Source organism: Chelon labrosus, assembly GCF_963514085.1.
Source record: "Chelon labrosus genome assembly, chromosome: 2".
Lineage (NCBI taxonomy): Eukaryota > Metazoa > Chordata > Actinopteri > Mugiliformes > Mugilidae > Chelon > Chelon labrosus.
In genome coordinates, this window is record NC_140338.1 from 291,956 (window position 1) to 307,356 (window position 15,401).

Genomic DNA, 15,401 nt, shown 5'->3' on the forward strand with positions numbered 1-15,401 from the left:
TATTAAAAGACAGGGATCAGATCAGGACGTCCTAACAACCAGAGGTATTACTGGATGACTGGCTCAACATACACAGTAACACACATTCACATTCACATTTTTACTCACTTAATGACGACATCAGTGTCAATGTCTTCAATGTGCACAACACAATCTGCAACACACTGCAAACACAAACAGGGCGTCCGTTACTAGATGTCCCATGGCTCCTGTCCCTGTTGTGTTTAAAGAGTGAATGTGGGTCCTGCTACCTGAGCAACGATGGCCTTAGCAGCCAGGATCATCTCATCACTGTAAATATCCAGAAAGTCCAGCTTCCTCTGGCGCAGCAGTCCGAACACCAGCGACTCCAGACGCTCCTGAAAGACAAAGACACAAAGAAAACTGTCCTCAAACACACACACACACACACACACACAGCTGACGACAGGCTCGTTAAAATAAAACCCACAACTGAATTTCATAGGTTAAGATTTGTTCCACATGCTGAGATTATCGGCTACAAACCTATGGTCAGATTACTGAGGATTGAATGAAGATTTAACGGGATTAAATCTTCATTCAATCACTGTTTAATATGATTATCATTACATTTGATCACATTCAGTTTTACAGACTGTCTATTTATATGTGATTTAAAAATAATATTATACATATTTACAAAGATTTAATCTGAAATTAAATATAAGAATGATACAACATCAATCATATTTATAATTTAATTTTGTTTTTAACAGAAAACTCACGACACCACCTGAATTATGTGAAAGCATCTCCACCAAGCACATTAAAAGAAACAAGATTGGACTTCTCACTGATCCACATCCTGATGCATGAGCCCGGGTTCATGATTTAATGTGTGTGTGTGTGTGTGTGTGTGTGTGTGTAGCCCACCTTTAATGAGGCAGCGTTTGGTGTGTGATCCTGTGATGAGCACATTCATCCATTAAATACACTCAGTGTTGTCATGTGTTTCTATGTAAACGTGAACTTTTTCTTACGGAGCATAAAACTCAAACAGACTGAATGAATGTAAGAACTAAAACTCATGAGGTGGTAGGTTTTACATTTAAAACACTTTCATTCTCCAAACTGAATAATATTCAGAACAAGTGTTTTCCTCTGAACTGAACACAGCTGTTATTACTGTGAGTCATGTGTCTGTGGTGCTGAACTCCCTCCCTGCCTGTAGGGGGTGCTGTCTTCCCCATTCCTTCTCATTCCAGCTTCCTGTGGGCCGGCCTGTGATTGGAGGGGGCTGGTTGAACCAACATTTAAACGGCCTTTGTTGGCAGAGCTGAACCATGCTACACTTCAAACGATCATCACTTTATAATCTGTGTGTTTCTGGCTGAGTCGGGGTGAGAAGCTGTTTTTGTTTAGGGAACAACTCCTGTATTTTATTTCATTGTTTCATTCGATAGTTAGGTAGAATCTATGTTGGTCAGTTGTTAGTTTGTTATTGTAGCTATGCTCACCCTGAATAAAAGTTGTTCACTGACTGCAATTTTTGTGGATCTCTGGATTTTCTTTGGGAGCAGGGAGAAGTTGAGAGCCAGCGTTTGTGTTACGTGCTGGTTTCCCCGAGGCCGGTCGTAACACTCGTATTTCTCAGTGGCCTGTAGAAAGTGTGCTGCAGAAATCCTGTTTATATAAGAATACCTCTGAGAACCCACATTATTCACTGCTGCAGGATGCGTTTAAAAGTGTGAAGCACAGGATTTCTCTCACCTGAAGCCAAACAAAGCTGAACTGTATATTTAAAGTTTAAAGAGGTTCTTGTTTTAGGTGTTCAGATAAAAACATGTGTCTTGATCTGAGACTGAGGGTTTGTTCAGACCTTCTCCAGGACCAGAGGCTCCTCCTTCAGGCTGCGGTTCAGGTCGCTGCGGGCGTACATACTGAAGTCCTCCACCATCATCTTATCAATCAGCTTCTCTAGCTCACACAGCTGGGAGCCCAGATGTCTGAGGGACACAAACAGGACAGGTGCACTTTAATGTGAAGCGGTGGACAGTTTCAGATGTTCTTCCTGTACTGAGGCCACAGCTTTGGATCAATAACGTGTTTCTCATGTTCTTAAGTAATGCTGAATAATGACCAGCATACAGATGATGTACCATTTCTACACTGACAGCCCATAAACTAGCCCACATCCCCTCAGCGAGTGAGCCCCTCACCTGAAGCTGTGGATTCCTTGCAGCTCCTGCTGCAGCACCTCCTTAGTGGTGGCGATCAGCTCCAGCGCGCCGACAAACTCTGAGGTGGAGAGCAGCAGCTGCACGGTCGGCTGCGTCTGGTGCACCGCTGCCATTAGTTTCAGCTTGTTGTGCAACTTCACGCAGTTGTTACGAGTCAGAGCTGTGCGAAGGGCCCGGAGAGGCCCCTGGCACATGACCCGGTCCATGGCCGCGGTCCGGCCCCGCAGGACAGCCACGGCCCGCTGCGTCTCCTGCAGCTGGTCCTGCAACTCGTGCTGCGAGGACATGGCGTGAAAGAAGGCCTCGGAGCGCAGCGATATCTGCCGAGCAATGCTCACCTCCACCACGTCCAGGTAGTGACTGAGCTGGAGGTAAGAGGACACGCAGAATGAATTCATGTCTGATTAGATTCAAATAGATTTACCTCTTTGTTTACAGTCAGCTGATCAGCTGAAATGATTAAAATTATAACCAACTACAGTTCTGGAATTAATCAAATATTCCCTTGTTTTAACTTTTTAATTGTGAAATCTCATTTTCCTCTGATTCATTTATTATCATTTTTATTCATTTACTGATTTGTCAGTCAACTGGACAGATTTTAGACTTTTGTTCTAATTGATTAAGAAATAAATTACACATCTCTAATTTATTTTATTTATTGGAACCATTGACATTTGCAGAATCAGTGTCCATCGTCCTCTACATGTGTAATCATAAGCAGACAGTTCACCTTTTCTTGCAGCAGTTTGGAGGAGGCCACATCTCTGCTGCTTTTCCCCCCAGCACTGTTGAAGTGTGACCAGGGCAGGACGGCGTTGAAGGTGGCCGGGTCTTCCAGAGCAAAGTCAGGCTTCAAGAATATCTGACAATTCAAGACATAGACAAGTCAGGACAGAGTGGAACAATCATTGTAGTTGATAAGATGCTTCCAGAGGCTGAATCTAAAAATAAACTGAATACGTGAGTGAGAAGACAGATCTGAAGCTAACAGACCAGGCCATGTATCAGCCAGCCTCTCATTCACAAATGTATTTCAATATTAAATCATATTTTGAGGAGACTTAGGGAACATTACATGACAGGTTCCCCAAGATGGATGAAGGAAAATAAATTAAATGAAACACTTCCATGCTTCAATAGAAACAGAGAATAGAGTCGTGTTACCTTCGGGACTTGTTCCAGCTCAGCTCTGGATTTATCTGGAAGAAACAACAAAGGTTCTGGATCAGTCATCTCATCATCACTTAATTATTACTTGGTTATTTTACTGTTTGCATGGCTGTACTTTAAAACTGAATAAAAAAAAACATAGCTAAACATTTTAATGACACTAGTTTCTGACGCCTGGAGTCACGATACCCCCATTTACATTGATGTAAGTATCATGGACAAAGACACTGCTCTCCAAGAAGAACATTTCTAAACATCATGTGGACAAGACAGAAGACTATTGGGACAATGTTTAGTGGACAGATGAGACCAAAGTAGAATAGTTTGGTTTAAATGAGATGAAACATCAGAACCTCATCCCTCCATCAAACATGGGGGTGCTAATGTCCTGGTTTGGGCCTGTTCCGCTGCATCTGGACCAGGACGGCTTGTCATCATTGATGGACCAATGAATTCTGAATTCTACCAGTGAACTCTAAAAGAAAATGTCAGGACATCTGTCCATGACCTGAATGTGAAGAGAAACTGGGTCATGCAGCAAGACAACGAGAACCAAGAACACAAGTGGTTCTACAAAAGAACGGTTAAAGAAGAACAAGATGAATGTTTAGGAACGGCCAAGTCAAAGTCCTGACCTTAATCCAATAGAAATGTTGTGGAATGACCTGAAGCAAGCAGTTGATGTGAGGAAACCCACCAACATCTCAGAACTGAAGTGGTTCTGTTCTGAGGAATGGGCTAAAATCCCTCCAAGCTGCTGTAGACCACTGATCAGCTGTTAGCACATATGAACACATGATGAATTTTCTTGAGTTAAACAAATAGAAACGTATGATATTTCTGTGTGTTCGACTGGTTCTTTAGTCTTTGTCTACTTTGACGTATCCGATGATGTTTTAAATCATTTTTATGCAGAAATGTAGAAACGTTTGAGGGGAACAAATACAATAAGCTGCTCTGTATGTCTATATAACCAACCATCTACACTATATTGCCAACAGTATTCACTCACTCATCCAGATAATTGAATTCAGGTGTTCCAATCACTTCCATGGCCACAGGTGTATAAAATCAAGCACCTAGTCATTCAGACTGCTTCTACAAACATTAGTGAAAGAATGAGCGTGGTTCTGTGATAGGACGACACCTGAGCAACAAGTCCAGTCATTACTAAAGACTCCACAGTCAACTGTCAGTGGGATTAGAACAGAGTGGAAGTTTGGAGCCACTACAGACCTCCACTTCTTCAACTTCATGTGTCCTTCAGATTAGCTCAAGAACAGTAGAGAGCTCCATGGCCGAGCAGCTGCATCCAAGTCATACATCACCAAGTACAATGCAAAGCGTTGGATGCAGTGGTGTAAAGCAGCCACCACTGGACTCTAGAGCACTGGAGACTCTGGAGCACTGGAGACTCTGGAGCAGTGGAGACTCTGGAGCACTGGAGACTCTGGAGCACTGGAGACTCTGGAGCAGTGGATACTCTGGGGCAGTGGATACTCTGGGGCAGTGGATACTCTGGAGCAGTGGAGACTCTGGAGCACTGGAGACTCTAGAGCACTGGAGACTCTGGGGCAGTGGAGACTCTGGAGCAGAGGAGACTCTGGAGCAGTGGAGACTCTGGAGCAGTGGAGACTCTGGAGCACTGGAGACTCTGGAGCAGTGGAGACTCTGGAGCACTGGAGACTCTGGAGGGATGAATCACTCTTCTCCATCTGGAAATCTGATGGATGAATCTGGGTTTGGTGGTTGCCATGACAACGGTACTTGTCTGACTGCATTGAGCCAAGTGTGAAGTTTGGTGGAGGGGGGGGTTATGGTGTGGGGGTGTTCTTCAGGAGCTGGGCTTGGCCCCTTAGTTCCAGTGAAAGGAACTCTGAATGCTTCAGCAGACCAAGAGATTCTGGACAAGTCCATGCTCCCAACTTTGTGGGAACAGTTTGGGGACGGACCCGTCCTGTTCCAACATGACTGAGCACCAGAGCACAAAGCAAGGTCCATAAAGACATGGAGGAGAGAGTCTGGTGAGGAAGAACTAGACTGGCCTGCACAGAGTCCTGACCTCAACCTGATAGAACACCTTTAGGATGAATTAGAGTGAAGACTGAGAGCCAGACCTTCTAGTCCAACATCAGTGTCTGACCTCACTAATGAGCTTCTAGAAGAATGGTCAGAAATATAAAGACACTCCTAAACCTTGTGGAAAGCCTTCCCAGAAGAGTTGAAGCTGTTCTAGCTGTAAAGGGTGGACCCACGTCATATTAAACCCTATGGATTAACAATGAGACGTCACTTAGTTCATATGTGTGTAAAGGCAGATCAACCAATACTTATGGCAGTATAGTGTATATGTGAGTGTTTTCACTGGTCATTTAATGTGCTAATGAGGATGCAGGAAGGTCCCGCAGCAGCAAGTGGTTAATAATTTATACCGTGGTTGGTCGTGATACTGGAGACAGCGTCCACGTCGTCTTTGTTGGGACAGATTGTCTTGCAGCGTTCATGGATGCGCTCCCTCTAAAATAAAATCATGAAAAGACAAGAAGATTGCTGTAGTCAAAACAAAGTCACAGCAACACGAGGCATGGCCCTTACACAGACGACAACTAACTGCTTTTCTGTATCTGAGTTCTGTATTTGAGGTTTGTGTCTCTAGACCAATTCAAGGGTATGATTGATGATATGGCTGTTGTACAATGTTCTTGTTTTGACTAATATTTAGACCTTTTATATTATTATTGTTATTATTATTATTATTGTTATTATTATTATTTATACATACATATTTATATATGTATGTATTTATACATACATATTAGACTTAGACTTAGATAAACTTTATTGATCCACAAGGGAAATTGCTTGGTTACAGTAGCTTAGTTGTCATAAAAAACACACTCTTAAGAACCTCAGATAAAAAGAAAAGATTAAGTTAAATAAAATAGAAATAAAAAATAAGTAGAATAAGATCTAGTAACATAAAAAAGAAATAGTATAAGCCAAAATGTACAAATTATCATATTAGAATATGAACAAATGTACAAGAAATGGAAGAATATAAATATAAATTATATATACAGGGTAAGGTGTAAGGTGCAGTAGTATCCATTAACATTAATAACATGGAGTTATCTGTCACAGAAAGGTGAGTTGTTGTACAACTGGACAGAGAATGGTATGAAAGTAGTCCTGTAGCGTTCAGTGTGGGAGCGGAGCTGGATCAGCCTGTTGGAGAATGAGCTCCGCTGCCCCTCTATTGTCTGGTGTAGTGGATGTGACGGATTGTCCATGATGGAGAGCAGTTTGTCCAGTGTCCTCCTGTCCCTCACTGAGACAAACGTCTCCAACTTACTGCCAATCATATGACCAGCCTTTCGGATCAATTTGTCGATCCTACTTATGTCCTTTTTGCTGGTGCTGCTCCCCCAACAAACCACAGCAAAGTACAGGGCACTCGCAACAACAGACTGGTAGAACATCTCCAGCAACTTGCTGCACACGTTAAAAGACCTAAGCTTCCTCAGGAAGTAGAGTCTACTCAGTCCTTTCTTGTACACAGCATCACTGTTGTCCCTCCAGTCCAGTCTGCTGTTCATGTGGACTCCCAGGTACTTATAATGGTCCACTACTTCCACCTCCAGACCCTGGATGGAGATGGGCTCCACTGCTGTCCTCTTCTTCCTGAAGTCAATGACCAGCTCCTTGGTCTTGTCCACATTCAGGAGTAGGTGCTTTGCCTGGGACCACTCTACAAAGTCTCTGATCAGTGTCCTGTCCTCCACCTCCTGTCCATCTCTAATACACCCAACCACTGCAGAGTCATCAGAGAACTTCTGCAGGTGGCAGGACCCAGAGCTGGACTGGAGATCAGAGGTGTAAAGAGTGAACAGAAATGGAGACAGGACAGTCCCCTGTGGTGCCCCCACATTACTGACAACAGTATCAGACAGGGAGCCCCCCAGCCGCACAAACTGGGGCCTGTCAGACAAGTAATCAGTAATCCAGGAGACAATGGAGGAGCTGACACCCATCCTGAGCAGCTTCTCACTCATCAGAAAGGGCTGAATGGTGTTAAAAGCACTGGAGGAATCAAAGAACATGATCCTCACAGAGCCCTTCCCACCATCCAGGTGAGAGTGAGCAGGTAGATGACAGCATCATCCACACCAACATGAGGCTGATACGCAAACTGAAGAGGGTCCAAGACAGGGGTCACCAGGGGTCTCAGCTGAGCCAGGACGAGTCTCTCCAGGACCTTCATGACATGTGACGTCAGTACAACCGGTCTGAAGTTGTTGAGGCCAGATGGGATGGGCTTCTTGGGCACCGGCACTACGCAGGATGTTTTCCATAGCACCGGTATCCTTTCCAGCTTCAGACTCAGGTTGAAGATGAAGTGCAGGATGCCAGACAGCTGTGAAGCGCAAGTCCCCAGCAGGGGGTCCAGTGGTGAATCTATTCTTCTTTTCTTTCTGTTTATTATAATTATTATTATTTCATTTTTAATTATTTTATTACTTTATACTTATACCATTATTATTATTATTATTTTGCCCTTTTTATCTTTTATTGTTCTTGTTTTGTTATTTTGATTATTGTTGTTGTATGTTTTTGTAACTCAGGGCATTGCTGTAAAAGAGCTTGATGCTCAGTCAATTTCTCCCTGAATAAAAAACGGTTGATGATATTTGAGGCCTGAGAGTGAAACATCTTCTAAAGGCAACGGTGTTGATGAGAATGAGGAAGCAACAGCTGTTCTCCTCTCTCACACATTAGCTTATTCATCATTCTGAAACCTACAGCAGGAAATGAAAACAGCGCTGCAATAACATGTAGACAGTGGTATTTCTGAAAAGCTGACAATTCTTCCAGGAACAGAAAGTGCCCCAGAATAAATAAATAATGTTATACCTCAGTCTGCATCTGAAACCACACTCAGTCCATCTGGAGTTTTTTCTAAAGCAAAGTTCAGAAGTTTTATTTGCTTTTACAGCTTCAGTCCATGAACTGAACCAGTAATAAAAACATAAATAAGGAATAAAAAGCACGATACTGCTAAGAATAGGTTTAGGTTTGGACAGACTGAATATGTTAAAGCTATATATTTAAATGTCTGTGAAGGTTCTCCGTCATCCAGGTCTGGTTAAATATTTAGAGATGCAATTCTCCCTGGCTCTGGTCTGCACCGTTTCTATTTGTTCTATATGTTCCTCTTAAAGTAAATGTGACGCTTCTAATGTGTGTTGACAGGAGGTTCACATTTTTCTAGTCTGTCTTTAAAGAGAAATATTCACGTGCCAGTGATCTGACCCTAAGAGGAAGTCAGTTATGGCCGTCTGGTGACTCTTTCAGCTTCCTACATGTCAGCAGAGATACTGGCTGGACTCTGAACTCTAACCACTTCACTGACATTTCCTTTGTGTTGACAGTCATATCACAACCCAGACACATGACATGCATGCTTCTAAATTCAGTCTGACTTACTTTTTTAAATATGTTTTTGGCTAAATGTTCATGAATAAGAATCAAAACTGCAAGAAAAAAAAAAGGAAGAGGAATCTGTTCAAAATTCAAACTCTGTGAACCCACAAGACTCAGGACGGGTTCTGGAAAGTATCTGGAGACTATTGTTGTTTATGCCAAATAAAGACAACTGAATGAAACTGAACAGGGACGCTGCAAAACGTTTCTAGAGATAGTTGGACACACCTTCTAAGCAGCTGATATGATCAACCAACACATATGATCCTGGGAGCATTGTATTAACAGACTTTACTAAATGCTTTTAACTGCTTTTACTCGGACCACACCGTAAGGATGATATCTAGTTCAGTGGCCACTGTACAGTCATGCTTCAGGACAGTATGACTACCCATGATGCACTGGAGCTGCATTAACTCACCTGTAACATCAACTAATCAAAGCATATCCTGGTAATGGTGAATCTTTGAGTATGTTTATGTCTTTTTCCTACAGTCGGTTTGACACTGAGCTGTTGGAGCCTAAACTGCCCCAACAGGATTCCTGACACGCCCACAACAAGCACACACCTTTCCTTTAATAGCAGAAAGATTTAATCAGCATAGTCAGAGGTGAATCAATCCTCCACCAATCAGTCGTTACCTGAGCCATCTCCTGCAGGTAAGGGCCGAAGTGTTCCCTGGAGATGTTGGGGAGGTAGAAGGAGGGCATCACCTCTGTCTCTGCAAAGTCCAGCCCCCATGTTTTGGTGAAGAAGTCAGACTCCCGTTTGGCAAGGCGTGGGTCGTTCAGCGCGGCGGGGAGGTTTACCTTCGAGCTATACACTGTCCATCGGTCGTGCTCTGCCACCACAGACGGGCCGTTGCACAGGCCCCGCCCCTCACCTGCAGGACCCCGGAAAGACAGAGCGAGGAAAATAATGGACTAGTTTCCTTTAGAGAAGGGTTCTGCTTTAGTTTACAGGTTTCACCTCTGTTAGGTGGGACTAGGCGCTAGCTCCGGGTACACTGGGGAGTGTTTCACCTCTGTTAGGTGGGACTAGGCGCTAGCTCCGGGTACACTGGGGAGTGTTTCACCTCTGTTAGGTGGGACTAGGCGCTAGCTCCGGGTACACCGAGGAGTGTTTCACCTCTGTTAGGTGGGACTAGGCGCTAGCTCCGGGTACACCGAGGAGTGTTTCACCTCTGTTAGGTGGGACTAGGCGCTAGCTCCGGGTACACCGAGGAGTGTTTCACCTCTGTTAGGTGGGACTAGGCGCTAGCTCCGGGTACACTGAGGAGTGTTTCACCTCTGTTAGGTGGGACTAGGCGCTAGCTCCGGGTACACTGAGGAGTGTTTCACCTCTGTTAGGTGGGACTAGGCGCTAGCTCCGGGTACACCGAGGAGTGTTTCACCTCTGTTAGGTGGGACTAGGCGCTAGCTCCGGGTACACTGAGGAGTGTTTCACCTCTGTTAGGTGGGACTAGGCGCTAGCTCCTCTGTTAGGTGGGACTAGGCGCTAGCTCCGGGTACACTGAGGAGTGTTTCACCTCTGTTAGGTGGGACTAGGCCCTAGCTCCTCTGTTAGGTGGGACTAGGCGCTAGCTCCGGGTACACTGAGGAGTGTTTCACCTCTGTTAGGTGGGACTAGGTGCTAGCTCCTCTGTTAGGTGGGACTAGGCGCTAGCTCCGGGTACACCGAGGAGTGTTTCACCTCTGTTAGGTGGGACTAGGCGCTAGCTCCTCTGTTAGGTGGGACTAGGCGCTAGCTCCGGGTACACTGAGGAGTGTTTCACCTCTGTTAGGTGGGACTAGGTGCTAGCTCCTCTGTTAGGTGGGACTAGGCGCTAGCTCCGGGTACACCGAGGAGTGTTTCACCTCTGTTAGCTGGGACTAGGCGCTAGCTCCTCTGTTAGGTGGGACTAGGCGCTAGCTCCTCTGTTAGGTGGGACTAGGCGCTAGCTCCAGGTACACTGGGGAGTGTTTCACCTCTGTTAGGTGGGACTAGGCGCTAGCTCCTCTGTTAGGTGGGACTAGGCGCTAGCTCCTCTGTTAGGTGGGACTAGGCGCTAGCTCCAGGTACACTGGGGAGTGTTTCACCTCTGTTAGGTGGGACTAGGCGCTAGCTCCTCTGTTAGGTGGGACTAGGCGCTAGCTCCTCTGTTAGGTGGGACTAGGCGCTAGCTCCAGGTACACTGGGGAGTGTTTCACCTCTGTTAGGTGGGACTAGGCGCTAGCTCCTCTGTTAGGTGGGACTAGGCGCTAGCTCCTCTGTTAGGTGGGACTAGGCGCTAGCTCCTCTGTTAGGTGGGACTAGGCGCTAGCTCCAGGTACACTGAGGAGTGTCACAACTAGTACACAGCAATTACCAATGAAGGATGAATTCAGATAAGAGCAGGAAGGAAGCAGGTTTTTCTTCAGTGTTATGCAGGTGTCCATGTAACCTTTCCACTGTTTCTAAACTCACGGTGTGTAAGTGAAGGACCATTACACCCTAACCCTAACCCTAACCCTATTACAGTCATTGAGCTGCTGGAGTGAAAACCTTTCTGATCATCTTTCAGTCAGTTCAAATCAATGATTAGGCATTTATTGGTGAAAGGGTTATAAGGTTATTAGAGTCTTTGTGTTTCAGACTGCTGGGTTTAGAACAAAGAACTCAGCTTGAACTTTCTGATATTTTTACAGACTAAACATCTAATTGAGGAAAACACTTCAAGTTTCTACACAAGCTGATATAGTGGAGTCAGGAGTTTTTCCCACCGGTGGGCTCCTTGGGGCAGACGTCAGGCAGGGAGCGGATGGGCCGGCAGCGAGGGGAGGAGGGATTCCGCTCCAGCTCCTTATGGTAGATCCCATCTCGGCCTCTACTGCCGGGACGAGGCACTGGGGAGGAGCTGTGACTGGAGGCCATGGCATTGGGACTCGCCTCCCAGGAGGCTAGCTGGAAACAAACCCAAAGAGAGCTGGTATTAGCTGGAGGAAGACAGGCCGATGGCAAAGCTAAAGTCTGTACCACTAACAAATACCAATGCTTTCCTGTGCTCTGTGCAGCGCAGCCCAGTGGGACTGTGGATAACTTTAGTGGTTTATGGCACAGAGGAGGAAGAAGAGGTATCAGGGCTTGATGCACAGATTATATGTTTAGAACTGGTTCAGCATTAAGAATAATATAAGTTAAAACCAGATGCATTATCGACATCCACTCATTTTATTCTACATCACAGCAAGACAGAAAATAAATCTCTTATTTACAACAGATTCATTATTGTTCCAACTCTGATCAGAGCTGGGTTTAAAACACAAAGAAATATCGCTCTTCATTTAAAACAACTGGTATCAGTTTATAAAGTATGACGAAGGAGAAGAGCTGGACAAACACAAAGCTATGTGCAAGATGTGAAGTAAACAAACAGCTGAAATATCTCTCAATGAATCAAATCAATTCAGTTTATCAGCTGTTAAATAGATGAGCCATAAAACCAAAAGCAGGAACTGAGAGACGCCACAAATCTCTACGCAGCGACACGTCTGACATACGGTTCACATCTGTTCAGCTTCAGAGGATATGAAGCTGTGGAGGTGTTAGATCTGGTCTGACCCTGAGTAGAGGTCTGACCCTGAGTAGAGGTCTGTCTCACTATCTGAGTGGAGGTGTTGGATCCGGTCTGACCCTGAGTAGAGGTCTGTCTCACTATCTGAGTGGAGGTGTTGGATCCGGTCTGACCCTGAGTAGAGGTCTGTCTCACTATCTGAGTGGAGGTGTTGGATCCGGTCTGACCCTGAGTAGAGGTCTGTCTCGCTATCTGAGTGGAGGTGTTAGATCCGGTCTGACCCTGAGTAGAGGTCTGTCTCACTATCTGAGTGGAGGTGTTGGATCCGGTCTGACCCTGAGTAGAGGTCTGTCTCACTATCTGAGTGGAGGTGTTGGATCTGGTCTGACCCTGAGTAGAGGTCTGTCTCACTATCTGAGTGGAGGTGTTGGATCCGGTCTGACCCTGAGTAGAGGTCTGTCTCACTATCTGAGTGGAGGTGTTGGATCCGGTCTGACCCTGAGTAGAGGTCTGTCTCACTATCTGAGTGGAGGTGTTGGATCTGGTCTGACCCTGAGTAGAGGTCTGTCTCACTATCTGAGTGGAGGTGTTGGATCCGGTCTGACCCTGAGTAGAGGTCTGTCTCACTATCTGAGTGGAGGTGTTGGATCCGGTCTGACCCTGAGTAGAGGTCTGTCTCACTATCTGAGTGGAGGTGTTGGATCCGGTCTGACCCTGAGTAGAGGTCTGTCTCACTATCTGAGTGGAGGTGTTGGATCCGGTCTGACCCTGAGTAGAGGTCTGTCTCGCTATCTGAGTGGAGGTGTTAGATCCGGTCTGACCCTGAGTAGAGGTCTGTCTCACTATCTGAGTGGAGGTGTTGGATCCGGTCTGACCCTGAGTAGAGGTCTGTCTCACTATCTGAGTGGAGGTGTTGGATCCGGTCTGACCCTGAGTAGAGGTCTGTCTCACTATCTGAGTGGAGGTGTTGGATCCGGTCTGACCCTGAGTAGAGGTCTGTCTCGCTATCTGAGTGGAGGTGTTAGATCCGGTCTGACCCTGAGTAGAGGTCTGTCTCGCTATCTGAGTGGAGGTGTTGGATCCGGTCTGACCCTGAGTAGAGGTCTGTCTCACTATCTGAGTGGAGGTGTTAGATCTGGTCTGACCCTGAGTAGAGGTCTGTCTCACTATCTGAGTGGAGGTGTTGGATCCGGTCTGACCCTGAGTAGAGGTCTGACCCTGAGTAGAGGTCTGTCTCACTATCTGAGTGGAGGTGTTGGATCCGGTCTGACCCTGAGTAGAGGACCAGCTGGGCTTCCTTCTTCCTCCATCTACTGAGACCTCTCTGGAGGCTTAGGGCAACAATGGCAGGAAGAGATGGTGGATCTTCAGTCATTATATGAATTATTATATTTCTGCATGTAAAACACATGACAGGTCATTTAATATTCTAAACACAGAGAAACGTCTTTGTATCTCGTCTGTGTTGTTTACTGGTCTCTGGAGAAATGCTCTTACACATGATTAGTTCTACCTGGGGACGTCATGTGATTCAGAAATGACCCCCCAGAATCCAGAGCTAGTGATTAGTTTTATCACAGGACCTCTCTGTGAGGAGAAAGGGGGTCGGCCATTAGCCGTGTGACTTTATGAACACTGTTGATTCACAGGTGACCTCTGACATTTTCACACGTTCCCAGAGATCTCAGGTAAAACTAGTCCCGTGAGAAATGGGCTTCAGTGATGGACATCATCAAACATGTCATCTGACTGGTTGCAGGACTGTCCCGTTGATGCAGAGGTAGTTCTTCTACGCGTCGGCTGAAACACGCCGTAATGAATCCATATGGTGACTGACCAGACTGGTACGCCAGGCCACTAAGATTACAGAGATTTAAACCTTTCAACACAACCAGTGTCTCTGTTACAAACGCCAACGCCAGCCTTCGGCCCGACGGCGTCTCCGTCACAGACGCCAACGCCAGCCTTCGGCCCGACGGCGTCTCCGTCACAGACGCCAACGCCAGCCTTCGGCCCGACGGCGTCTCCGTCACAGACGCCAACGCCAGCCTTCGGCCCGACGGCGTCTCCGTCACAGACGCCAACGCCAGCCTTCGGCCCGACGGCGTCTCCGTCACAGACGCCAACGCCAGCCTTCGGCCCGACGGCGTCTCCGTCACAGACGCCAACGCCAGCCTTCGGCCCGACGGCGTCTCCGTCACAGACGCCAACGCCAGCCTTCGGCCCGACGGCTTCTCCGTCACAGACGCCAACGCCAGCCTTCGGCCCGACGGCGTCTCCGTCACAGACGTCAACGCCAGCCTTCGGCCCGACGGCGTCTCCGTCACAGACGCCAACGCCAGCCTTCGGCCCGACGGCGTCTCCGTCACAGACGCCAACGCCAGCCTTCGGCCCGACGGCGTCTCCGTCACAGACGCCAACGCCAGCCTTCGGCCCGACGGCGTCTCCGTGACAAACGCCAACGCCAGCCTTCGGCCCGACGGCGTCTCCGTTACAAACGCCAACGCCAGCCTTAGGCCCGACGGCGTCTCCGTCATAAACGCCAACGCCAGCCTTAGGCCCGACGGCGTCTCCGTCACAAACGCCAACGCCAGCCTTCGGCCCGACGGCGTCTCCGTTACAAACGCCAACGCCAGCCTTCGGCCCGACGGCGTCTCCGTTACAAACGCCTTCGGCCCGACGGCGTCTCTGTTACAAACGCCAACGCCAGCCCTCGGCCCGACGGCGTCTCCGTTACAAACGCCAACGCCAGCCTTCGGCCTGACAGTGTCTCCGTTATAAATGTCTCTGAGTCTAAATGTACAATCACAGAATACACTACGAACCCATGAACACTGATCCCCATCCCGTCCCATCCCATCCCGTCCCGTCCCATCCCGTCCCGTCCCGTCCCGTCCCGTCCACATCCATTACATCCTGTATGACTTCAGCTGAAGAACATAAGCTCACTAACCGACTCCTGCAGACCTCCAGGTCAGAGCTTCCATGAGCCTGACTGTGCAGATGTGCACAT

General features: G+C 47.1%; 1 protein-coding gene across 2 annotated transcripts in view; it reads right to left on the minus strand.

Annotated features, from left to right (window-relative positions):
- Nucleotides 1–15,401, minus strand: part of vps54 (VPS54 subunit of GARP complex) — a 28,928-nt gene that overhangs the window by 7,567 nt on the left and 5,960 nt on the right. For both annotated transcript variants that reach the window (XM_084560353.1, XM_084560352.1), the window contains exons 2-10: nt 11,598–11,778; nt 9,498–9,739; nt 5,807–5,891; nt 3,369–3,403; nt 2,935–3,066; nt 2,181–2,566; nt 1,841–1,967; nt 252–359; nt 109–164 (exon numbers count right to left, since the gene is read on the minus strand). In XM_084560353.1, coding sequence (XP_084416479.1) covers nt 109–164; nt 252–359; nt 1,841–1,967; nt 2,181–2,566; nt 2,935–3,066; nt 3,369–3,403; nt 5,807–5,891; nt 9,498–9,739; nt 11,598–11,778 — 1,352 coding nt within the window. The remainder of the gene's footprint in view (nt 1–108; nt 165–251; nt 360–1,840; nt 1,968–2,180; nt 2,567–2,934; nt 3,067–3,368; nt 3,404–5,806; nt 5,892–9,497; nt 9,740–11,597; nt 11,779–15,401) is intronic.